Source organism: Eublepharis macularius, chromosome 5 (genome assembly GCF_028583425.1).
Source record: "Eublepharis macularius isolate TG4126 chromosome 5, MPM_Emac_v1.0, whole genome shotgun sequence".
NCBI lineage: Eukaryota > Metazoa > Chordata > Lepidosauria > Squamata > Eublepharidae > Eublepharis > Eublepharis macularius.
This window is the reverse complement of record NC_072794.1, coordinates 109,929,345-109,954,122: the sequence shown is the minus strand read 5'-3', so window position 1 is coordinate 109,954,122 and position 24,778 is coordinate 109,929,345. Positions and strand designations below refer to the sequence as shown.

The 24,778-nt window shown below is 43.0% G+C and overlaps 1 protein-coding gene across 1 annotated transcript; it reads left to right on the top strand.

The window, feature by feature from the left end:
• The first annotated feature begins 18,023 nt into the window (after positions 1 to 18,023).
• Positions 18,024 to 19,550, top strand: LOC129330392 (uncharacterized). Its single transcript, XM_054980420.1, has 2 exons — positions 18,024 to 18,611; positions 18,840 to 19,550. The coding sequence occupies exons 1-2, from the start codon at positions 18,024 to 18,026 to the stop codon at positions 19,548 to 19,550; spliced, it is 1,299 nt and encodes a 432-aa protein (XP_054836395.1).
• Positions 19,551 to 24,778: the final 5,228 nt, after the last annotated feature.

The window sequence follows — 24,778 nt, the reverse complement described above, 5'->3', positions numbered from 1 at the left end:
AGGAGGAGCTGCAAGTTTTGAAGGAATGAAACTTTTGATCCAGTTATTTCTCCTTGTCTTGGTAAAAGGAGATTTAAATTGTTTCCCTGTATGAGAGGATGCTGAAGCATGCAAAGCCCTTGGAGATCCTGAGAACGCAGGTGTTATGGGTATTTGCATTAAGTTTTTTTTCTATCTCTAAACCGACTATAATAATGATAAATTTATGGAAGAGAGGCATATTTAAATGAATGAGACATGAAAGGAGGAGGGGGAATAAAAGGAAAACCATCTGGATCAGAGTCTCCTTCCAGCTCTGAACACATTTGTGCCACTAGTTTCTAAATGCACAAATTATGCAGCCATTTCACGGGACACTTAGGACTCAATTTGCAACGCGGCAGTGGGGGGAAATTGGGCACATAATTCCCCCTGAACAATAACAGGGAGTTGTGTGGTTAATTTAACCCAAAGCCTGTAGCCAGTTTGCACTCCATCAGAGAACGCTGCTGCAGGCACATTCCAGTGCACAACCATGAAGCAGGCATCCGGCATGAGATGCACTCCTGTGTCCTTGCCCAGATTGGAACCAGAGTAGCAATAGTGTTTTTAGCCTGTGTTTTGGATGGGCTACTAGCTACTTAAGCTGGAAAGTAAGGGTTTATCTCTGATGAATTGCAGCACTTTTGTAGGAAGCATCTTTTTTGTGTACTTTCATCAGGTGTGCCTCTCCTTAAGTCATGGGAAGATTGTGAAATAAGTGCATTAAATATTTCCAGGAGCTTCTACATCAGTAATATGGATCTTGGAGATATATAGCTTGACCTCTTCCCCAAAAAACCTGTCAATCCCAGATAACAGAATGAGCAGAGGAAGGAAAAACAATAAACCTGGATAGTTGTGAGTTGGAAGGAAAACTGGCTGGAGAGATGCCTATGCAGTCGTTGTTTACTTTCCAAGACAGTGGCGAAGCAAGGTCAGTTTTGCGCATACATAGCCACACACATACATACAAAAGCGCTCCTCACACCACTGGAATCCAGCAGCTGGGAGCACAGTGGCAGCAGGCTGTTCTCATTACAGACCAATGAGGCTGTTTACTCACCCAGCTGGAGATGGTTAGAGAGTGATAAATAATGAAAGAGAAAACATGATTTTCCCCTCTGTGGTTTCTACTTGTGTAACCATATGTCACAGCTCAATACGTCGGCATTTTTCTAATTCTTTTTTTCAGGAAACAGTTGATTCTTCCCATACAGTGGCTAATTTTTTTCTTTTTTGGTTCAGTGGCAAATGTTTTTTAGGTTTGGATTTCCTTAAACTTGGGCTTCTGTCTGCTCCAAGAGTTTACTGGTCCTAATGACAGCAATCTTTTAGTAACTGTGTTCCTTCTTTTAAAATACTTTTCAGAGTTGTCCTAGCAATGTAGATGAAAAGGTAAATGCCCAAATCCCACATGTGATGGGTGCATTAGAGATAGGTTTGCTGACAGAAGCTCTGTTCCTTTAACAGATACGTGACAGACAGAAATTCAACAAGTGCTGCTTTCAGCAACATGCTGGGGCAGTGATGGGGGAAAGGCTGCACTTATTGAATTTCTTCTTGCAATGCATCTGTTAAAGGGCACACTTTCATGAAAATTGTTGACAACTCTAGATACAGATAAGGGATTTAGCAGCAGCAGATATCTGTTTTTAACTGGAAAAGCTCCAAACTAGTATTTCTGATTAATACCAATTGGAGACAGATTTTTCCTGTGTTTTAAACAGCTGCCCAATGGCCCAGAAAGGTAGCAACTAAAAAAAAAAGTGACATGGGGAAGAAGCCCAGCTGCTTCCTGTCAAGGAATGTAAAAGGCACAGGAACTATGTGGTTTAAAAAGTTGGCAAGTGACGGCACTGAAGGCTGGAAAATGATGTCCCCTCTGAGATTATGTATCACTATGCCCAGGTATCCTGGGATCAGACCTGTGCAGACCTATCAGTTCACATTATGGAAGGGTCCAGTTTCAATTGCTTAATATATTACTGTGTCTTGCGTTTGGTGTTGGATATGACACCTAATCTGTGTAACTACAATTTGGGAGGCTGCACTGGGTTTGAATTACATCATCCATTAAGTTTCACAAACACACCTCCTCATTGAGTTGATCGAATTTTTTAATTTATGAAAAACGTCTCTGCAGAGATATCATGACCATTATTCCAGGAGTGTCTGTGTGGGGTATAACTTTCCACTCACACACAAACACATCCGTGCACAGCTAGCATTTCAAACCTATGATCTCTGCCTTCTGTTATAAATTTTCCAATGTTCCAAGGTAACCATCTCCTTTATGTTAAAGCCACAAAATCTCAGTAACACACAAACCCAGAGGCAGGTCAAGTTTGTTTGATCAACACAGAAGATATTCAACATGGAAGTCAAACAGGGTCAAAATGGTGCTGGGCTGAGTACACAGCACCAGTAAATCTTCCTTGTTCCCTTCACTCATTTCTGGTCAATTAAAACAAAGGATAATAAATCCACTCCAATTAAGATAATGTCTGGTATGTGCAACTCTGTTTGTTCAACCCAGAATAAAGTTTCAGAGCAAAAAAAAAAAACCCTGTCTGTATCATCATCCAGTCCAAAGAACAGAGGTCCTTAACTTCCATCCCCAGGTCTTGTGACTCATAAGATATGTATGGGTAAAGATGACTAACGTGGTACTTCAAAGAATAATGTGACCATCATGCCATGGAATGCTTTAACTCCCTATTTCTACATATTAAGCTTCTATTAAGGGGACAGGCATTTTTGTCCAGGCCTGTTGGCAACTGTATTGGCTAGACTCAATTTATAGAATATCTCCAAGTCAGCCACACACATACCTGAGTCCTGCCAGTGCTCTAGGTACAATACTGTCAGGGGACTGAGAGACTAGAAGGCTGCATTTCCCTATGACTCATGCACTGTAGCTTGATGTTTCCTGTTATGCTGGATTTAGATGACTTATGAATGCAGAATGAGTGGGGAGTGGGGGGAGGTCATTTATTTTATTTTATTTATACCTCTCCTTTCTTCCCAATGGTTACCCAAAGCGGTTTACACCACTCTTAGAGCTGCCAAGTCCCTCAGTGGGGGAGGGGGATCCCCTGCTCCCAGCCTCTGCCCCCAACACCACTCACCTGACTGGCAAGAGGAAAAGGTCCAGGGAATGGGCCCAGGAGGTTAAAAACCTCCCAGGCCAGCACACGGTGGGCATGTTCCTGCCAGCAGCAATATCACTTCCTTAAGTGACTATTGCATCCAGCAGCATCACAGGGGCCCTCTGTGAAGCTGCTTCCTGCACTTCACAGGGGCCCTCTGTGAAGTGTGGCAGCATGCCCACTATTGGGCTCAATGATGTCACTTGTGGAAGTGACATCATCGCGCCCACTGGGGACATCATTCATGCCCACATGAGAAGTTCTTCACGATAAGTGCCAGGTTCCCTCCACTTCTGCCAGGAGGGCAAGTGGACCTGGAAATCATAATTGCTCTCATCTCCTCCATTTTATCTTCCCAACAAATCTGTGAGGTAGGTTAAGCTGAGAGAATGGAACTGGCCCAAGGTCATCCAGCAAGCTTCTATGGCAGAGTGGGGATTCAATCCTGGGTCTCCCAGTTCCTAGTCCAACACTCTAACCACAATGCCACAATTTCAACTAATAAAAACTGAGTACTGTAATAATTATGCAGATGTGTATATTTTTGCATCTTTGCATATATTCCTCAGTTTTGGCTAACCGGCTCTGTAAGGCCCTGCACCTATATCCAGGTCCCAGGTAAGCTTGTCAATAGGCCTGAAGAAAAATGTCCTGTCCCTTTAATCGATGCTTAGTGTGGGACAAGGCTGTCAAAACTTTTCATGGCATGGAGGTAAATAACCCTATCAAGTAAATAATATCCTACTAAGCCTCTATTAAAGTGAGAGGACATTTTTCTTCAGGCCTGTTGGCCAGGATTTGGCTACAGAATGAAGAGGAAGGAGGAGCTGGATCATGGGGAGGGGGAGACTGAGATAGAGGGAGAAAGACTGAGGATGTTGAGGGGGGATGACATGGAGTTCTCCATCATCGGTCCCACCACCACTAACCAAACTGTGGGAGCACTGTTTGTTAATAATAAAGAGCCCTTAGGTTTTCCCAATCCAATACGGAGTTAAAGAATTGCTGAAACAGAACATAATCAATTCTAGGACTGACATTAGACAACGTGAAGCACAAGTAGTATATAGAAGTACATATTTAAAGCAACAGATAATATGTAAGGCAACATAGTGGTGAAGTCTATGGTTCCTAACTCATTAGCGAAACATCTGAGACCCCCTCCCTATAATACTGCCCTCCTATCTGAGTAAAAAGCCTTTCTGAATAATTCAGTAATAATACTTACTAGCTGCTAGAAATGTATTGGTTCTATTTAGCTTGCAATGCCCAAACTTTGCAGTTGCCTTTTCTTCCTGGATTTCACACTGCTAGCTAACATTGTCATATAAAAAAGGCATTAAAAGATATGTGCAGAACAAATAACCCTGCAAAATGGGCCATATATTTAGGGATCTGGTCATTTCATTCTTCAGTGATGCTCTATTTAAAGTACTTTTACTGTGTACAAAGTGATACTCTCATAGTCCCATTATGAAATATATATATATATATATAGTTCTCAATTTAGATTGATGTTTAATTAGAGGATAGATTGATGTCAACTGTTACCCTGGAGCTGGATCTGAACCAGTGATTTGGAAAACGAAAAGCTCCACTAATCCATTACCAAAGCATTGAACTGTTCCATCCCTAATCACACATGCACATAAACCCTTTTAAGGACCAACTTGAACTCAAGAAGAATGACACCATCATTACATTATATTAGGGTGAAGTTTGCCCTTTGACTAAAATGTGCAAGTGGCAGACAAGCAAGGAGCTTCAGTGGGAGTTCTGCATATGTATTAAGAGGAGAATAAAAAGAGGCTTTGGTGGACTGAGGTGTAGAGAGCACATGGGACACTTGTCACAAGATCAAGACAAAACCATTACCATCAGAGCAAAGCAGAAGAGACAGTGTGTCAGATAATAACTGTTGGCAAGGGTTTTTGATTGCATGTGTAGCATGTATTCCCTGCACGCTTATGCTTCACAGAAAACCTTTCAAGGTTCTGTATCTCAGGGAGCAAATCCTCACCACATGCTGGGATCTATGAGTACCACTCTACTGCTGAGCTGATCATAACAGCTAGCTGCTTTCAGTTTTTCCCATACTTGTGTCTATAATGCTGTTTGCAGGCCCTTCCAGAACACATCACATGGAAAATCCAGCCCACACAGTCTGAAAATGAACTAGAAAGCCTTACAGAGTTTAGCTGTCAGGAAGTTTTTCTATCATGGTGATAGAGCTGGGGGCTGGTCCAGTTCTGACAACATGCTGCTCCTACCCAAAACAAGTAAGGATGGGTGGAACAGGGTGGATGGTGCAACAAGGCTGCTGGGACAACTGGAGGTGGGTAGTGACACTCGATCGCCTGAATCTAGGATGGGAGTTTAGGATGGGGCTGTCCATCTACTTAAGCAAGGCTGTCTCTCTTATCTGCAGCCATGTTTCTAACTCAGCCAGAAAAGCCATCAAGGTAAAACTGTACCCTCACATCAAGGATATTGTGTGATGCAGAAATACCTGCAGATTCTCATACCACTCCTGAAATCATACAGATATTTGCATGGTGACAATGACCATGTGCTTGGCAGTTCGACCATCTCATTGCATCTAAAGTACTGCTGGACTCCTGATTTATTTTGCTGCTACAGACTACCCCAGCTACTCTTCTGGAATCATTGTATGGAGTAACTCTCAAGAGCCAATGGTACATGGACATAGTAGATTTCAGCTCATTAAAATAAAGGTTTGTTCAGCTGAGCAATGACGATATGTACTTACAAACATGTACATTCAAAAAGGACAAATATACATACATGACACCAAGTATAACCTGTCATGGAAACAATTCCAGAAAAGGAAGGTGTTTAATTTTTTTTCCTAAACAACATTTGTTCTCCCACATATGCCATGTATTATATAATGGTGTGTGTACAATGATTTCAGATACGGATTGACCACAGCACACCCCAGGCTCTGGAAATCACTTGCAAGGGGTGCTGGTTTGGGGTTCAAATCCTATTGTGCAAATCAGCATTTACACTCTGTACCATGTATAACTTTTCCAGAAAAAAATCCTGGGCATGTTGGTAAATGAAATAAATGCCTGCTAACAATTGGAGCATTCCATTTATTTTAACTAATCAACAGTCCTGGCTCTGCTAAATGTGCATTTCAATCCTAAACACTTAAGTCCCATTGAGTTCAGTGGGAATTACTGCCAAGCATTCAAAGGATTTGTAGCCTGAATAAAATGGGATTCACTTCTGAGTAGACCAACTTAGAATTGCTTACAAGAGTATCTTCATGATACAGGAAACTATGATGCGCATGTGTTCCCCCAGAATGTTGATCATATTTTTTTCTGTAATAAAGAATAGAGATTATGTTAACACCCAGGAACCTCAACAAAATGTGATTCTCAAGGGTATGTTTCTCATATTTGTGTACAGGTATTCCCCCTTCAAATGCTGGGTAAAATGCACAAAAACCATGCAAAGGGGGGAAAGGGGTGCTCTTTCTCATGGCCTAGTAGTACATAGTGGTAAATGCTAATGTGCAGCAGACCTATGACTTAACCAAAACCATGCCCCTGAACTTTTTCATTAATTTAATTTAGAAAAAATGGCTTTGTTGTTTATTTGTATCCTGATTTCTGAGTCGCTAGAACACAGTATTCAAGCATAAAGTCTAGAAACATTTTAATGACCGGTAAATCCTCAGGTTCCTACCATAGACAAGAATTTCATAAGTTGCATGCACCACAGTGAACATTATGTAGTCCATACCTAATTAATATAAAATCATGCTATTTATTGGATTGGTGGGATAAAAATACTATTTTCAGCCAACACTGGCTCCCAAAGGATATTTTAAAAAGTCTAAATACCAGTTAAAACACATAATTTAAAAGGGGTGTTGGCAGTGACAGTTCTACTATTGTCCTCATTTGGGCACAATGGTAGGATGAGTTGTTGTCTCCTCTCCTCTGGACATTAATATTTCTTTAGATATACTCATTCCTCTAAAAGATTTCATCCTGTTAAGGAAATAAAAGGATATTTAATTTTTACCCTCCATATAAGTCTTCTCATATCTGCCACCAGTCAATGTGCTTTCCTTTACATCCATCTATTTTTTGTACATTGCAGATTGCCTTTTCTTCTGTTTCACTCTTTGTTGATCAAGAGCAAAAATTTGTCCAAATACAAAGAGAAAAGGATGCACAGGACTTGGGAAACCGTGTGAAAAAATATTCATTTTGTTTCAAGGCTCAGTTAGAATGTTTACTGGGGAGTTTTCATGTTCAGCTTGACTAACTTTTATTGAGAAAATCTGCTTAACCTATGAGCCTGGTACTTTTTTGTAATTAGAAAGGCTTTCGACTTCCAGTTTCCAAACAACCAGCCTACTTACAATCCCCCCAAAATGTTTCTCCCGGGTCTCAAAATCATCTTCTGATGATTACTTTGCAGTCCACAACCAATATTTTGGTTTGCTTTTCCATCCAACTTAACATTTTCAATAATAACAAAGTTATGGTCAGAATCTATAAGCCACTGCACTACCATGGAAATAATATCTAAAGAAGCATCTGTTGATTAGCTGTGGCCGGATTTGATTCTAGAACCCACATTATAGCAGTCAACAGCATTCTATCCATCAGCTTTAACCATTGTGTGTACTGCAGTCACAGATGGACAGTCTTATCCCATTTGAGTGCTTCAACAAAGATCTTCACATATGGTTCTCCTCTGAATTCTCCAACCTTCAAAATTCACCACTAGACACAGGGACTTCCCTGTGGTGGTATCTCAGTTGTGGGATACCTTTTCCAGAGATACCTGGCACCCACTTTATTGTAATTTATTTATTTACTTGATTAATACTGTTCTCTCCCACTGGGGAGAACAGTGGGGAACTAGGGTGGCTTACAGCATTCTCCACTTCTCCATTTTATCCTCACAACAACCCTATTTGGTAAGTTAGGATGAGAATGTGTGATGGCCCAAGATCACCCAGCGAAGTTTCAGGGAAATTCAAACCTGCATCTCACAGATTTTAGGTCAACACTCTAGCCACTGTTCAGTGTTGGCTTTGACAGTGTAATCCTTTGCACATCTACTGAGAAGTAAGTTCCATTTTATTCCTTGGGGCTTGCTACCAGGTAAGTGTTCTTAGAACTACAGACTTATGCTTCAGATCAAAACACTGTTGTTCTCACTGTTGTTGTTTATAATTATTTGTTTTATGCTACTGCTACCTCTTTGCTGTACTTTAACAACAATTTTTTGGTATTGGTTTTACAGATGCTGATAGTGAAAATTTCTCTCTATTCAAATATACAAACAAATGAACCGCAAGATTCAAAATTAGGAGGGAAAAAACAAGTGTAGTAATAATTTCACTTGTACCTACTCCTTTCATTTCTACAGTTTGAGCAGCTACCCAAATTGTAACCAGAAACACTGAGTTGGAAGTACCATTTTTAATAATTGTTGAGACGCAAGTCTTCAAAAATAAGGTGGATGAAGACCATGGACTGAAAATTCTTTGGGGCTTCCTAGCATATGTCGACTTGTGTCTCCAGATATTTTGGTGTTTCTCCTTCACACAACCTCAGCAAACAGTACTCAGCCTCTGGCAAACCTACAATGTTGCATGAAATGTGAAGGAAAGGGCTAGCCTGCATATAACAAAAGGAGATCTGTGAATAGACCTATCAGCAATTTTTAAAACTGCTCATAGCAATCAGTTCAGATCAGGATCATGGCATGTGGGAGGGAATGAACCCTTTCCCCTCCCCCAGAGTCTGCAAATCTTACCCTTATTTGCTGAATGAGAAAAGCATACTACAATATTCCCTCATCTTTAAAACAGCAGAAATGGCATCAGAAGCGATTTTAAAATTTCAAAAATAACTTACTAGTTTATTTACTTTACAGGAGAAAGGTCAGGTGAAATCAGGGGTTGAAAATTTCTGAGGTAATTCAACACACACACACACACACATACATATGAGAAAATCAGAACATGCACAGACTTCAGTTTTTATACTTTTCACAAGATACTTAAAGGCTTATGTTTTTAGGCTTTCATTCCCTTGTTTTTTCCCAAGCACTCTCGTATACTTCTTTTAGTATTCTCTTTCTCTTCTGGAGTTGGGAATGCTGGTACTCACTTTCTAGTACCCCAGTCCCCTTCTGATCACACACACGAGTGCTTTACTTCAGTCATTAACTGAATCTGAAGGTCTCCACAGGCAGTTTCTAACCACACCCGACCAAGGATCTCTTCACTCTCCAGAGCTATCTCCCAGTTTAACTGAGTAAGGAAAAATCTCCTCTCCTTAGAAGATTTATCTTCCTTTCTTTGGCCCATTTGGAAGTCTGCACCTACTTTCCAAACCTCCTTGCCGACTTTTCCCCAGTTCTCTTGTCAGTGTTAAAATTACTCTCCATTAAGACTCTATCTCCCCAACTCTTCACATTGATCTCTCTCTCTCAGCTAGGACTTAAAATAGATCCTCGTCTTTCCAGCTCATGCTACTGTATCACATCCTTTGGAGTAGCCTGTCACTCAAAGCTCTCTGACTCTGTGAGGGATTAACACATAACAGTCCTGCAGCTGTGTGTGTACAGCCCTTCCAGGCTTTTTAAAATGTGCAATTCGTCACACATACAGGTACAGTATGGGCATTTTTCTGTCCCATCCCCCCAACAAGAAAATAGCCCAAAGGGGTGCCTGAGATCATGAGACCATCCTTACACTGTGGCTCTGATCCAAACTGCTCCTTTCCTGGCATGGTATTTAGTGTTTAAAAAGAAACCGGAAGAGGACTGTTTCATTTGTTGTTTGTATGTTTCTCTGTTTAGAAAAAAATGCTGCTGTAATCCCCACAATTATCACCCCCCATGCTGTAATTAGACCTCTTCAAGAACCTGCCCAAGGCAGCTTCAAAAATAATACAGAATAATTACAACAAAAAAGATATTAATTAAAATCCAGCATTAAAAACCCAGCCCACCATAAAAACAGATCACTGGCAATTTAAAATAACAGTTTCCATAGTGAAATAGTGTTAAAAGATCAACTTCTTAATTAAAAGCCTGAATGAACAGAAAACTTTTGGCCTAGTGTCTAAAAGAAAGCAATGCAGGCACCAACTGAGCCTCAAGAGGAAAGGTATTTCATAAACAAGGTGCCACTACTAAAAAACCCTCTCTCTGGTTGCCACCCACCTCACTTCTGAAAGCAGGGACCCAGAGGGCAGGGCTTGTGAGGTAGATGGTGGTCCCATTCCTTCGATGGGAGCAGGGCATCCTCTGCTCCCTGCTCCCAATGCCTACTGAGGAAGAAAAAATATTTAAAACCCGGTAGCATCATGTACAGTGTCATGTCACTTCCAGTAAAAAACCAAAAGTGATATACTGTTATCAGGAGCAAGCAGGAGCATGAACGTCACTCCCATCCTACAGCCACTCCATTGGCTACCTATCAGTTACCGCGCTCAATTCAAGGTATTGGTTATTACATACAAAGCTCTTCATGGCCTTGGTCCAGCATACCTCCATGGCCATCTCCCTCCCTATGTTCCTCCACGGCAGCTTTGCTCATCTGAACAGGGTCTCTTTCAGGTGCCAGGCTGCTCATGGGAGAAATCAACAGCAGCCCGTAGATGGGCTTTCTCTGTGGTGGCTCCTACCCTGTGGAACGACCTGCCTGAGGAGGTCAGGAGAACCCCCCCCTCTCCTGACTTTCCGCAAACAATGCAAAACCAAATTATTCAAAAAGGCTTTTTACTCAAATGGGAGGGTTGTATTGTAGGGATGGGGTCTCAGATGCTTCACTAATGAGTTAGGGACCGTAGACTTCATCACTATATTGCCTTACATATTATCTGTTGCTATAAATATGTACTCCTATGCACCACCTGTTCTGTTTCAGTATTTTTCCTTCTCTGTATTGGATTCTTGCTAATCCTATGTCTTTTTAAACTTGTATCTATTTACCCAATGGCATTGTTTATGGAAATGTCCTTGATACTGTATGGAAATGTACTTGATACTGATTGCATTAATCTCATACTCTGTAATCCACCTTGAGTCTCAGTGAGAAAGCTGGACTATAAATGACATAAATAAATAATAGAGTGGCTCTAGGAATCACCAATCCAGCAATTCCTAGAGCTACCTATGCCACGGTGTCACTTCTGTTTCTTTTTAACTAGAAGTTATGTGATGATACGGCCAGTGTCATGTCCCCATGCTCCCACCCACAGCCCTTCCGCTATTTGCTAAGCACTTAAATGATCTTAAATGATAGGATAGACAATACAGGAGGAGGCAGTCCTTCGAATTCCCTGGTCCAAAGCCATTTAAGGCTTTAAAGGTAAGAACCAGCACTTTCAATTGTGCCTAGAGACAAATGGGCACCCAGTGCAGATCATTCAGCACAAGGAGGATACAATCCCTGTATCCTTCCCCTGACAATAACCTGGCTGCTGCATTTTGGATGAGCCGGAGTTTCCATTTTTAAAGGCAGCCCCACATAAAGTGCATTACAGTGATTTAGCCTGGATGTGATCATGCTTTTGAGGAACAGTCAAAGCTGGCATATCAACTGAAGCTGATAAAAAGCACTACAGACCACAAAGGAGATCTGGGCCTCCAACTGCTTTTAGATCTCATGTCATCACATCTAGTTTGGCCCTTTAGAGCCATGTGATCTCCAAACATTCATTTGTAAGTTTAGGCAGCAAAACTGTTTCCATCCTATGAAAAAGTTGATGAAAGTTAGGGAATTTTAAAACTCAGTGTCTTCCATCCATACAGCTGATTTCTTGGCTACTGATTTTTATTACTTCCTGCAATAATCTCTATTTTTCCCCATCATAATATCTACATACTATTTGAAAGTTAAACTGATATGGCATCCTTTTCTTTTAAAAAAAAACAACACTAATTATAAGGGAAAGTGAATAAGTGAAGTTAAAATTTATGGAAACTGGCAAAGTATTAGCAATATCAATATTATCATATGACAAGCTGGCTGGTAAGAGATCTGTTTAGAGCTCCACCTCCCCTTATTATTTCAAAATGGGTCAGATCATCTCATCAATCCCGCACTTCTTCTTTTTTCCCTCAGAAGGATAAAAAGGGCTGGCACACTAAGGGGATCAGTACACAATTATAGCTAATAGCATCGCATTCACTCCTATTATTCATTTCTGTAAGTCAGGCAGCTCTCCTATGCCATATAAACTGCATTCCTGTCTGTGGGATGGTGCTGTACTGCCTCTCCTCCTCTCCCTCCCTTCCCCTTCCACCCCCAAGGGAACCCCAGTGCTTTGCTTGAGGGCACTGAGTGAATCATCCAGTAACACAGAAATCTCCAAGTCCTCTTTAGCAGTCCCAGGAGGAGAGAGATCTGAGGGAAGTCAGCAGAAAAGATGCCTGCAGCAATGTCAGTTCTAGAACAGTCGGGCTGACAGGATTCTGAGCGGGGATTAAGGTTGGGATCAGGGATGCAGAGGAAATGAAAAAAGATTCTGGCTTTCAGGCGTGCTTCTGTTATGTTTGTCTTGCTGTTTGTTCTGAAGGAAGATTGACTCCCTGGACATTTGACTTTAAAAAGCCTGAGATCACCTTCATGAAAGGCCCCACTGTTTGCCTAAGTACCACGTAGCTGCTGCCACAGACAAAGACTTGTGTTAACAGAATATAGCTAGTGACATTCAGAAGCATCAGAGCTTCTTAGGACCAGTTCCTATGTGTACATCCATCACTTGATTACCTCACACTTTATACCTGGCAGTTGGAAGAGTGAACCGTAGTGTGTTTGAAAAATCCATGTGTTGAAATGATGGGAAGAGATAACTGAAATTCTCTCTGAAATGGCTCATAAGTCATCTCTTGATGCATATCCAAGTGTGAAGCAGTCCTTGGTCTCAGCATCCATCACTGAAGCAGCTTATCCTCAAGTGTGGAAAACCAGGGGACTGTCTCGAGAAAAGGCTGTAGTAAGAGAGGGAAATCTGTGAATCCTTGCCTAGACATATTTTAAACCACCAATAGGAGCTACAATTATCTGTAGCATTTTAGCCTTGTGAGGTAGGTTAGACTGAGTGAAAATGACTTGCCAAATCTAGAACTCTTACCTTCCAACCTGTACCATTCCAAGACCTTGCTCCAAGTACACAGAGCAGGTCATGAAGTGATACCATGTTTATGAAAGTCTCTGTGCAGGGGAACCTACCAAATTTTAACCCTGTACATTTTTAGATACCAGGCCATGTCTTCTTCTCTTTAATTCTTACAGGAAATTTGGCTTCTGATTGGTTTGAACATTTTTTGGAGTTGAGCTTAGTCTATGCCAGTAGTTCTTAACTTTTGGGGGGCCATGAACTCCTTTGAGAATCTGATAACAACTATGGATCTCTCCCCAGAAAAATGCACATAAATACATACATGCAAAGCAGTAACTAATGCACAAAAATGAAATTAATAAACTAAGGCCAGCTGTGTGCATGAAACATATTTGAGGCATGGTTTTCATTAAATCTGTGGATCTGCCAGATCAGCTACTGGTAACATACCAACTTTGATTTCTTTATGCTACACAGTAAATACATGCTATTTCTTTGTCTACTTAACATACAGCATCACAAATATTAAACAGTGTTATAATAACTAGTCTGGAATGAAAAAATTACAATGAATATTTGAAAAGATAATTTTTTTAACATTAAAAAAGACAGAAGTCCATAATCATAATGGCAGGGGACATTTTCTTTAATTCAATCCACGGGAAACTATTCTAAATGTAACAACATGGCAACAATGACAATTGTATGTTACCTGTCCATATACAATAGCATCCCATGTGACCCTATACTTGTTCGGAGTGAAACAGTAACTTAATAACATAATTTGACCCAAAGAAGGATTGTTTCAGAAAGACAATTTTCAAAGTAACAGAAAGGAAACCGAAGGGGGGAAAACCTCTTTTTTTGTGCCCAGTCTACAGACTCCCTGGAGCCCAGCCATGGACCACAGCTTAAGAACCTCTGGTTTATACTATTTTAAACTTTCATTTTTAGGAAACATTTCCTGCCTTCAACGAGGGAGGGGGTGGGACTTGTACAGTATCATTCCACCAGTTAGTGCTGTCCCTCAGTCCAATCAGCTTGGCAGTGGTTAGATAAAAACAAAACATATCAGGGTGGACCAGAGTTGAGACTACATGACTCCCATCTGCCTCCAATGCACATAAAGTAGTAGGTACTAGGAAGATGCTCAGTTTTCATTTGCCTTATCGCTTACTGGACTCCTTGTCATTTACAGGCATGTTGCTGAACTTATCTATGATTGCTGTTTGATAAAGCCTGGAAGGAATTCTACCATGCCCATAACCTGGCTAAGAGGATGATAGGGTTTTTCTCATGTTTACACAGGTTTCTGTTCTTCTGGTCATCATTGTTGGTGGTATTGATCTAGCTTTGCTGTCAGAATTGCAGGAACATTGTCTTGGGAGTAAGTCATGATGGGCTCTCCAGAGACCCACTTTTGGGATTGAGGCTTTGAATATTTGGTCACCTATAACCTCACTCAAAGGGAGGGAAGGTGCATGATTGACACACTTCATCTGCTATCATGTACCATTACTTCTTATCAAGTTTATCCAGCAGTCAAGCTGGACAGTCACCTCTTGTCAGTAAACAGGCTGTTTCAACAATTAGTTTTGTTCATTCTCTCATTACAAAAAAACAATCCAGAAACTATTCATTCAAGTACAGGTGTGGCCTCTTTCTACCCAGTTTTCTGTGTGTCTCTTGTTCTTCCTCCCTCTGCCTTCCCACCATGCACTCCATTTGTTCTTGTCTTTAGCCTTTATTTTTGAGACTATAAACCGCCCTGAGCACCTACATAAAAAGGTGGTGACATTTTAAATACAAGCACAGAAATTAACATAACTCATCTCAAATTGATTCCACAGACATCATCTTCCTTTCTAAATGCAAAAAATTGGACATTCTACCCAAGGGACTGTGTGTGAAGAACCCACTTAAATCCACTTACTGCACAGACTACAGTGAGAAACTGTGCAACGCCTTATCCAGGAAACTCTTAATTCACCTCATTGGACTGATGTACAGCAAGCAACAAAGAATCAAGCAAGAGATCTCTGAACTAGACTCTTCCATGAAAAACAATCCCTCTACACAAACCAGGAGCTGGCAGATGTTTACCAAAACCAGAGAAACTATCTATTGTACACTACTTACTGAATTACAGAACAAGAAGGAGAAGCAATTCCCAAAACTCCTGCATGCAACAGGGAACAGGACCACTTTGGATCCACCTAGCAACATTATCAACCTCTCCAGCCACAAACTGAGCCCAGCAGAGGAATCTGTCCTCTCACGTGGACTATCTTTTTGCCCAGCCAGACCCACACAAACCATACAACTCTGTGGAGACCTGGAGGCCTATTTTAGATGCCTAAGACTGAAGGAATTCTTCAACCATTCTGCTGAACAAAACGATGAACAAAGCACTGAACAGACACCATCACAGCAGCAATCACCCTCCCAACCCAGCAATGCACAATCATCGTTACAAAGCTCCAGAAAAAAGAATTCCACATGGACACCCTCTGAGGGCCACAACTCCTCATTGGACTTTTACATTGAATGCTTCCGTCAACATACCCAGGCTGAGATAATTGACAAACAACACCACTTAAAGCAGAATCTCAGCCATGCAGAAAGAGATGCCATAAACAGCCTCCAAAATAATTCTGGCATCGTAATCAAGGAAGCTGACAAAGGCGGCGCAGTTGTCATCATGGACAAACATAACTACATACAAGAAGCAGAGAGACAACTTTCCAACATCACATTCTATAAAACACTACCTTCTGACCCTACGGAGCAATACAAAAGAGAACTCAATAAAATATTAAAGACACTCCCCATGGACATACAAGAACGTATCCAAATGGACACACCCCAGGAACCATGACCAGGAACATTCTACCTACTACTCAAATTCTACAAACCAGGTAACCCGGGACGCACCATTGTTTCAGGAATTGGCACTATCACAGTAGGAGTCTCAGGATATATGGACTCTATCCTCAGGCCCTATGCCACCAGCACACCCGGCTATTTACGCGACACCACTGACTTCCTCAGGAAAATACTGTCCATTGACATCCTACCAAATGACACCATCCTAGCAGCCATGGATGTGGAGGCTTTGTACACCAATATCCCACATGCAGATGGACTGCAAGCCATCAGGAATATTATCCTGGACAAAACCACAGCACACCTCGCCACTGAACTTTGCCACTTTGTACTCACTCACAATTACTTCAAATTTGGTGACAGCTTATATCTACAGGTTAATGGCACAGCCATGGGCACATGCATGGCACCACAATATGCTAACATATTCATGGCGGACTTGGAGCAATGCTTCCTCAGCGCCCATCCACTGAAACCACTACTATACTTAAGATTCTTGGATGACATCTTCATCATTTGGACCCATGGGAAGGAAGCCCTTGAGAGATTTCATCAGGACTTCAACAACTTTCACCCTACTATCAACCTGAGCCTGGACCACTCTACACAACAGGTGCACTTCCTGGACACCACTGTACAGCTACATAATGGACAAATAAATACCACCTTATACCGGAAACCCACCAACCGATATTCATATCTACATGCCTCCAGCTACCACCCTAAACATACCACTCAGTATGTTTATCTACAGCCAATCCTTACGTTACAATCGTATCTGCTCCAATGCTCTTGATTGGGACTCCCACTTAAGAAATTTACAACAAGCATTTTTGGGGCTACAGTACCCACTAAATGAAGTGAGGAAACAAATCAACAGGGCCAGACTAGTACCCAGAAACAGCCTGTTCCAGGACAAACCTAAAGGAACTAACAACAGAATACCACTGGTTGTCACCTATAGTTCCCAGCTCAAACCCATCCAACGTATCATCGGTGATCTACAACCCATCCTGGAAAATGATGCCTCTCTCTCACAAGCCCTGGGTGGAAGACCTTTCCTTGCCTACAGACAGCCCCCCAACCTTAAACAACTTCTCACTTACAACCATGAATTGGCTAGCAGAGTCACCAGCACAGGTACCAGACCCTGCAACAGACCAAGATGCCAGCTCTGCCCTCATATCCACCCAGGAAATACAATTACAGGACCCAATGGCATCAACTACACTATCTCTGGCTCTTACAGCTGCTCATCCTCCAACGTGATATATGCCGTCATGTGCCAACAATGACCATCTGCTCTGTACATTGGACAAACCAGCCAACCTCTGTGCAAAAGAATAAATGGACACAAACCTGACATTAAAAATGGCAACATCCAAAAACCAGTGGGAGAACACTTCAATCTACCTGGGCCGATTCCAGATGGGCAGAAATCGCGTTTTTTTCTCGATTATATTCGCTCATCGGCCATCTGTTTTGTTTCGCATTGCAGCGTGTGGTCCCGTAGTGTCCCGTAGTGTCCCGTGCCGTCCCACTCCCGGCTGTTCGCACGGGCAACTGTAATCGCCGGGCAATGGTTGTTTTTTTTCTGTCACAGTTGACGTCGGGGGCCCTCGTTGGCCCGTGTTTGGATTTTTAAATTTTTTTTTACATATTTTGCGCAACTGCGCAATTGCGCAGCTTTGTCACTACGCAACGCTGACTAGGCAGCTGGCGATTGGTCAGCGAAGTCTGCCCGCGAAGTTCTCTGAAAGAATATTGGTTGCCGATTCTCTTCTGGATTCTCTTTTGTTATCTTAGTGCGTCGTGAGCTGTGGAAGCTGACATGGCGCCCGAGAGAGAACTTTTTCTCATGATGGCTCAGCTGGTGATTCTCCTGCTGCAGAGCTCGATGGCGCTGTGCCAAGCGCATCTGTGGCACATTATGCGGAAGAGAAGGGCTGCCACACTACTTTTCCACTGTGACAATCCGGCCACAACCACTCGAAGGGCCGCTTTGCGAAGATATTGGCTTCGGCAGCGATGGTATGCGCTTGCGGACATTAGAGAACAGCGGGACTGCTGGGTCTATCCCCGCAGCTGGGACTGGTGGGAGCGCATAGTGTTACGTGTTTGGGACGACCAACATTGGATCCAGTGCTTCAGAATGAGCAGGGGGACCTTCACGGAGCTGGTGGGTGTGCTTCGCCCGACCTTCGAACGGCAGACTACTAACATGCGTGAGCCCGTCTCCGTGGAGAAGAGGGTGCCTGTGGCAGTGTGGTGCCTTGCCACTGGTGCATGTTACCGCATTGCGGCGGACAACTTTGGTATGGGGTTATCAACTGTATCCGATGCTGTGTTGGAGGTCTGCTTCGCCATTGAGAAGGAACTGCTTTCCAAGATGGTGTGCCTCGGGGAGGAGGTCGGAAAGGTGAGTGCTGGGTGCATACTGGGTGCCATTGCCAATTAGGCTGTTGCCGATAAAAAGTTTTTGTGGGTTTTTGTATTTACGCAGTAGCGAGATTTAGAACTTCGAGCTAATGCAACTATGCTTGGCCGGTCGCTGCCCACAGTGGTAATTTTTTGGGGTGTGTGGTTTGGCAATGTTGCGTGTGGACGACTTGGGGTCAAGACTGATCCTCTTTTCTCTGTGTTTCAGATCATGGATGGGTTTGCTGCGCTGGGGTTCCCCCATTGTGTCGGGGCAATAGATGGAACTCACATCCGCATCGGTCAGCCCCGGGGGAGGCCGGACCAATATGGAAATCGCAAGAACTTCTCTTCTATCTTGCTGCAGGGGACAGTTGGCCACACCGGGTGTTTTGTGGATGCAGAGGTGGGCTGGAGTGGCAAGAACCACGACGCCTTTGTCTTCCGCAACTCGGCCAACTGTGCGGCAATGGACACTGGGGTTTTTGTCCCGGAAAATCCAACCCTGACTGTAAATGGTGTATCTGTGCCACCACTGATGGTCACGGATGGTGCTTATCTGATGCGGCGATGGCTTATGAAGCCTTATGGAAAATTTGCTATCACGCAACAGCAGAAGTTCTTTGACCGCTGCCTGGCACGGGCAAGAAATAAGGTGGAATGTAGTTTCGGTCGTCTGAAGGGACGCTGGCAGTGTCTCCTGCATCGACTGAAGGCCAGAGAGGAGAACATGGTGACCATTGTGACTGCTTGCGTGATCCTGCACAATTTGTGTGAGGCCAAAGGCCATGGCATGCTGGGTTCACTGCGGGATCCCACGCCTTTGACAATGCCCGGCGATGGTCTGGAGTACGGGGAGAATGACCGGGGAATGTTGGAGGAGGGGAAGGAGGTTCATGATGCGATGGCGGCCTTCATGTATGCAAGGGACAGGCGGTGATGCTCTGGTTTTCCTTGGGGGGGCCGGGAATGCATGACCAGCCACTGTTTCTTTTGCGATGCAGATTCTCTGGTGACAATAAAGAGTTTAGTTATGAGATGAAGATGGCCTCGCAGTTCTTTCCAGTGACCAACTGAGCGTGTGTAGGCAGCGGACTTCTGGGGGGGTGTGGCAGTGCAAACCCGTACTCGGATGTTCACACTGGCAGCCTATAGCGTGCAACAGAGCGCCATGAAGCGCAGGTAAGATGGGACGGGAAATGACGGGTGTTTTCGGGTTGGATCGGAGAAAAAGCAAAAGCACTCGCTTTATTAGTGCCCATCTGGAATCGGCCCAGGACATTCCATCAAGGACTTAAAGGTCACTGTAGTTCAACAAAAACCTTTCAAAAACAGAATTCAACAGGAAGCTGCTGAATTGGAATTCATATGTAAATGTGATTCAGTCAGGCTTGGATTGAACAGAGACTATGAATGGTTACCTCATTATCAGAAGTAACTGATTTTATTATCAGAAGCTACTGATTGCATCTACTCCCCCCTCCCCTCTCCACCTATGTATCTGACCAGTTTCTTCTTACCCTCCATGCATCTGACGAAGAGAACTGTGATTCTCGAAAACTTATGCTACAGTAAAGTTGGTTAGTCTTAAAGGTGCAACTGGACTCTTTTCAGTTTTGCTACTACAGACTAACATGGCTAACTCCTCTGGATCTATGCACATTTAAAGCGGATATTCTGCTTCTCCATCCATATTATCAATAAAATGTGAACACCTCTAGATACCAGGTTTACATTTGTGAAAAAGTATTATTCTCTAAACACAATGTACCATGCCATCAGTACCCTTGGTAATTTTATCATCAGTGTTCTTGGCTTTCACTACTCTAATGTTCAAGTGCCACATATTGCCCTTCACTATATGTCCTTCTGTGACCATAATATTACACATGAATCTTTTACATACAATGTGACTGAAGCATCTTCTCAGAAACTTGCTTCATACCATGACTTCACCACCTCCGTTTGTACATATGCACAGATGTAATTCCATCACATCTGGGGGAAATCTGGAAAAATATTCAAGAATAGTAATTCTTTAGGGGCCATCAAATCTAGAGCATGCTTATTTAATGATATGAGCAACATATGGAAGCAATGTGCTCGCAGATTCCCGACCTCACAGAGTCAGGAATGAGAACAGAAAAGTGGATTGTTTTTATGGCCCAGTTAAAATGGCAACAACTGTTCTAGAGCTTACACTTAGTCAGTGTTCTATGCTTTCTCTGTACTGCAAAATCAAAAGCACAACAGCTACTTTCACAGAATCTTTACTAACTCTATTGTTAGAAGCATTGCTTCTAACAATACCACTGCTTAGGTGACTGTCTGAACACCAGCTGAGATATTTGAGAGACAGTTGTAGTCTCTGAAGTTTCAGTAGGCTAGGAAGCTTAAATATGATTGGAAATATCATGCACTAGGCAGAAAACCTGTCCCTTCTTCCTGGAACCAATCAACTTGACAAAGGCACTCATTAGTTCATTTTGAGGTCGGTTCTTTATCTGCCAGAGTCACAACTGAGGCAGAGCCCTTTATCACCACCTGAGGGCAAAGCCAGAGGTCATTGTCCTTTCGTGTATTCCTCCAGTGTAGGACTGGCAGATAACTCTACTTTTTAAGTGATGTCTTAGCTGTTTGTTTGCTATTTGTGGGGTAGTGAGGAGATATGAGTATGTTGGTTTTTATTTCCTTCTTGATTGGTCTTTTCTTGACCTTTGTGAAGATGTGGCTGCAGGTAATATCAGGTGCTGCACAAGTAGAGGTGGACACGGTCTGCAAAACGTATCTAAATTTGACACGGTCCAGCCCAGTTCATGGGACTCACTTTCACGAAGTTTGGTCCGTTTGGGCCAGTCCATCGGTCCGTGGTCTGTGAGTCCAGACATCCTGGCACCGATCTATCAATTCCCTAGGCAATGGAATGAACGTTCACAGACCTTCTGCAGCCCTTGGAACACACCAATCCTAGCCCTCAAAACCTTGATAGGCAGCTCTGGCAGTGGTCCTAGCCCTTAAAATCCTAGCCCTTAAAAACCTGATAGGCAGCTCTGGCTGCCAACCAGAGAGCTCCCATTCTTCTCTATGTGAGTAAGGAGGAAGAATTAATTCCCTAGGCAATGAAGGCAGCCCTGGAAACACACCAATCCTATCTCTTAAAAACCTAATAGGGAGTTCTGGCTGCCAACCAGAAATCCTAGCCCTTAAAAACCTAATAGAGATTTCTGGCTGCCAACCATTCTTTTCTATGTGAGCAAGGAGCAATAATTAATTCCCTAAGGCAATGGAAGGGAGGAATGTTCTGCAGCCTTGGGAACACATCAATCCTAGCCCTTAAAAACTTGATAGGCAGCTTTGGCTGCCAACCAGAGAGCTCCCATTCTTCTCTATGCAATCAAGGAGCAAGAATTAATTCCCTAGGCAATGGCTGGGAAGGTGTCTGTGTGGTGAGTGAAGGGGCTCTTCCTCCCCCCTTTTCTGTTTGATTTTGCTTCATTCAACTTTTTGGTGCTGCTAGCCAATGCAAGTCAATTGGCATTTGCGACTCCAGGTATCTACTGGAAGTTTCCTGGGGCGGCTGCTTGGGGGGTCTTTAACTCGGACCTCCGAAATGCAATCTTGGCCAAACTTGGAAGGTGGCTGGAGGAGAGCCTGCTGAAGCCTCACTGCGAGTTTAGCATCTCTGAGTGTGAAGGCGGTGGTCCTAGGGCCCTCGGAAGTGATGGACCATGAACCGACGAACTGGTCCATGAACAGGGTAGGTCTGTGAAAAGTTCATGGTCCGTGGTCCATGAAACGCAACGGACCATGGGCCGATGGTCCATGAAGTTTTTCCAGTCCATGTCCACCTCTATGCACAAGAATAGAATATACAACTGGAGACCTGCAAGGACTTTGGGGGGCACATCTTATCTTTCCCTCCCACACCACATCCTCTTTCCCTTCCCTGGCCCCACCATGGCCTCTCTCCCTTTTCCTGCTTCCTTGTCTCCTTCCCACTCATCTTTTTCTGCTTTGTCTTCCACTCCCCCCCTCCCCGAAGCCTCTCTCCTATAACCCAGTTACATGGTACCACTGAGCCGGACTTGTAGATACTTCACTTTTCCCTTTATCTCCTTCCCTACATTATTTCTTCTTTCCCTCCTCCTAGCAGTCTCCATAGGCTCATCTTTCCTTATGCCCTTCTCTCCTTCAAACCCACTAGACACTTTACCTTTTATCTGCCCTACTCTTCATCTATATTTATTAATTTACTTCATTTCTCCACAACGTGGACCCAAAGCAGCTTTGCTCGTTCTCCTTGGCTCCCTATTATCCTTATAACAACCATGAGTAGTAGGTCAGGCTAAGAGTGTGTGACTGGATCAAAGTCACCCAGTGAGCTTGCATCACATAGTGTTGATTCTAACCTGGGTCTCCCAGATCCTATTCTGAAACTTTAACCACTACACTACACTGGCATTTGTGGAGGTGGGGCTGTTGAATAGTAGCAAGCCACCAGGCCTGGATGAGTCATGCAAGTCATGTGGTTTCAAGTTGCTTGGTGGTTGCTTCTGGGCCTGGCCCCAATGAATCCTACATCAAAGGCCCTGCTCCCCCCCGCCCGCCATTTACTGACAGAAACCAAGCCTAGAATACTGTCAGAATAGTTATGGCTGCCTAGCAACAGCCCTGAGGGCATAGGGTTAATGCCACGGGCTTATTATTTTGTAATAAAAAAATTTGTAATGAAAAAATACAATGTATTTTTTTCAGGTTTTCCTGCAAGGCTGAGCATTTTTCAGGCATGTAGGAAGATTTGTCTTGTCCAATCTCTGGATTTAAATATCCTCAGATCTTCGCCACTTGGCTATTAGTATATAAGATGATGTCAGGAGGAATGAAATTTTGAGGAGACAAGCAGAAAGACATTGCGTGGCTTGCTGCCTGTCTAATCTCAGTCTCATCCTCAGAGATGTGGGTGAGAGGACTCAATAATCTCGCCACTTTCGCATTACTGATGTATAGAAATGAGGGATAAGATTTCCTTGTTGTATAATTCCGTTAGAAGACATGGTAGATCTGGCATATGTGACTGACAACTAATAAAGTGCGGGAAGGTGTCTATAATTCTCTGTTTTTCTCCTACAGTTTCCCAGTGCAGATGACTGCCAGCCTTGTTCCTTGTGTTGAGTTCCAGGGCCAGGTTGGGCTTCCTGCTGCCGAGCTCCCTAGTAAATGCCCAGCCTGAGCATGCAGAGGTGATCTCAGGCTTGGAGTCAGACACCTCTGATTGATAGTTGTGAGAGACTTCCGCATCCATGTGGAGGCCACTTTGTTGGATTATGCTCAAGATGTCATGGATGACATGGCTACCATGGGTCTGTTCTAGCTTTTTATGAGCACAATGCATGAAAAAGATCATTTAATCTTTTTTTCCTGAGTAGTTACTTCGTTGCCTGGTAAGGAGACAAGAGATACCAGTTCTATGGTCAGACCACTATCTGTTGAAGGCACAGGAAGTTGCAGCACCTCATTCCTGCAGAAGTGGTGGGCTGGTTAAAAGTGGGATGGAAAGCATCTTGAACATTTTGGGCAGAAAACATCAGCTGAATATGACAGGATAGTACAGGATAGTCTTATAGTATACATTGCAAAGGTGAGGGTGACAGCAGCAAAGGAACAATATTTTCCCACTACCATTGTGTTAGGTAAATCACATCCAGCTCAATTATTTGAAGTAATCCAGCATTTGATTGCTCTAAGAATAGAACCCAAGAATGGTAAGGAATTGGCTAATAGCTGTGATATTTCTGTACAATTTGTTGCTGATAAAATCTTCAAATCTGTTCCAACTTGAATGCCAGTTTGGGAACAAATCAAGTAACGATGCCTGAAGCAACGTCTAGTCCCTATTCTATTTCAGTTTGGCATCTTTGAATGATGATGCCAAGGGCCTAGCTGACAAAATCTTGCAGGACTAAGGTGAAAGAACCGTATCAATGTTTCCCTTATAGAAGTGGATTTTCTGAAGATTTTGAAGGAAGCTCCCATCCACCCTCTTTTTAAAAAGACCTCTTTGGATAATTTGAATGATTTAAGTCTTTTTTTTTTAGTGGACCATGGCTGTTCAGGCACTACAGCCAATATTACACTGATTTTAAGAACATTAATTTGGTTAGGTTACCT

What these genes read in the sequence shown, in the direction of transcription:
- LOC129330392 (XM_054980420.1), top strand. Translation starts at nt 18,024, where the DNA reads ATGGCGCCCGAGAGAGAACTTTTTCTCATGATGGCTCAGCTGGTGATT. An exon ending in TCGGGGAGGAGGTCGGAAAG is followed by an intron (nt 18,612 to 18,839) that starts GTGAGTGCTGGG and finishes TCTGTGTTTCAG; the next exon opens with ATCATGGATGGGTTTGCTGC.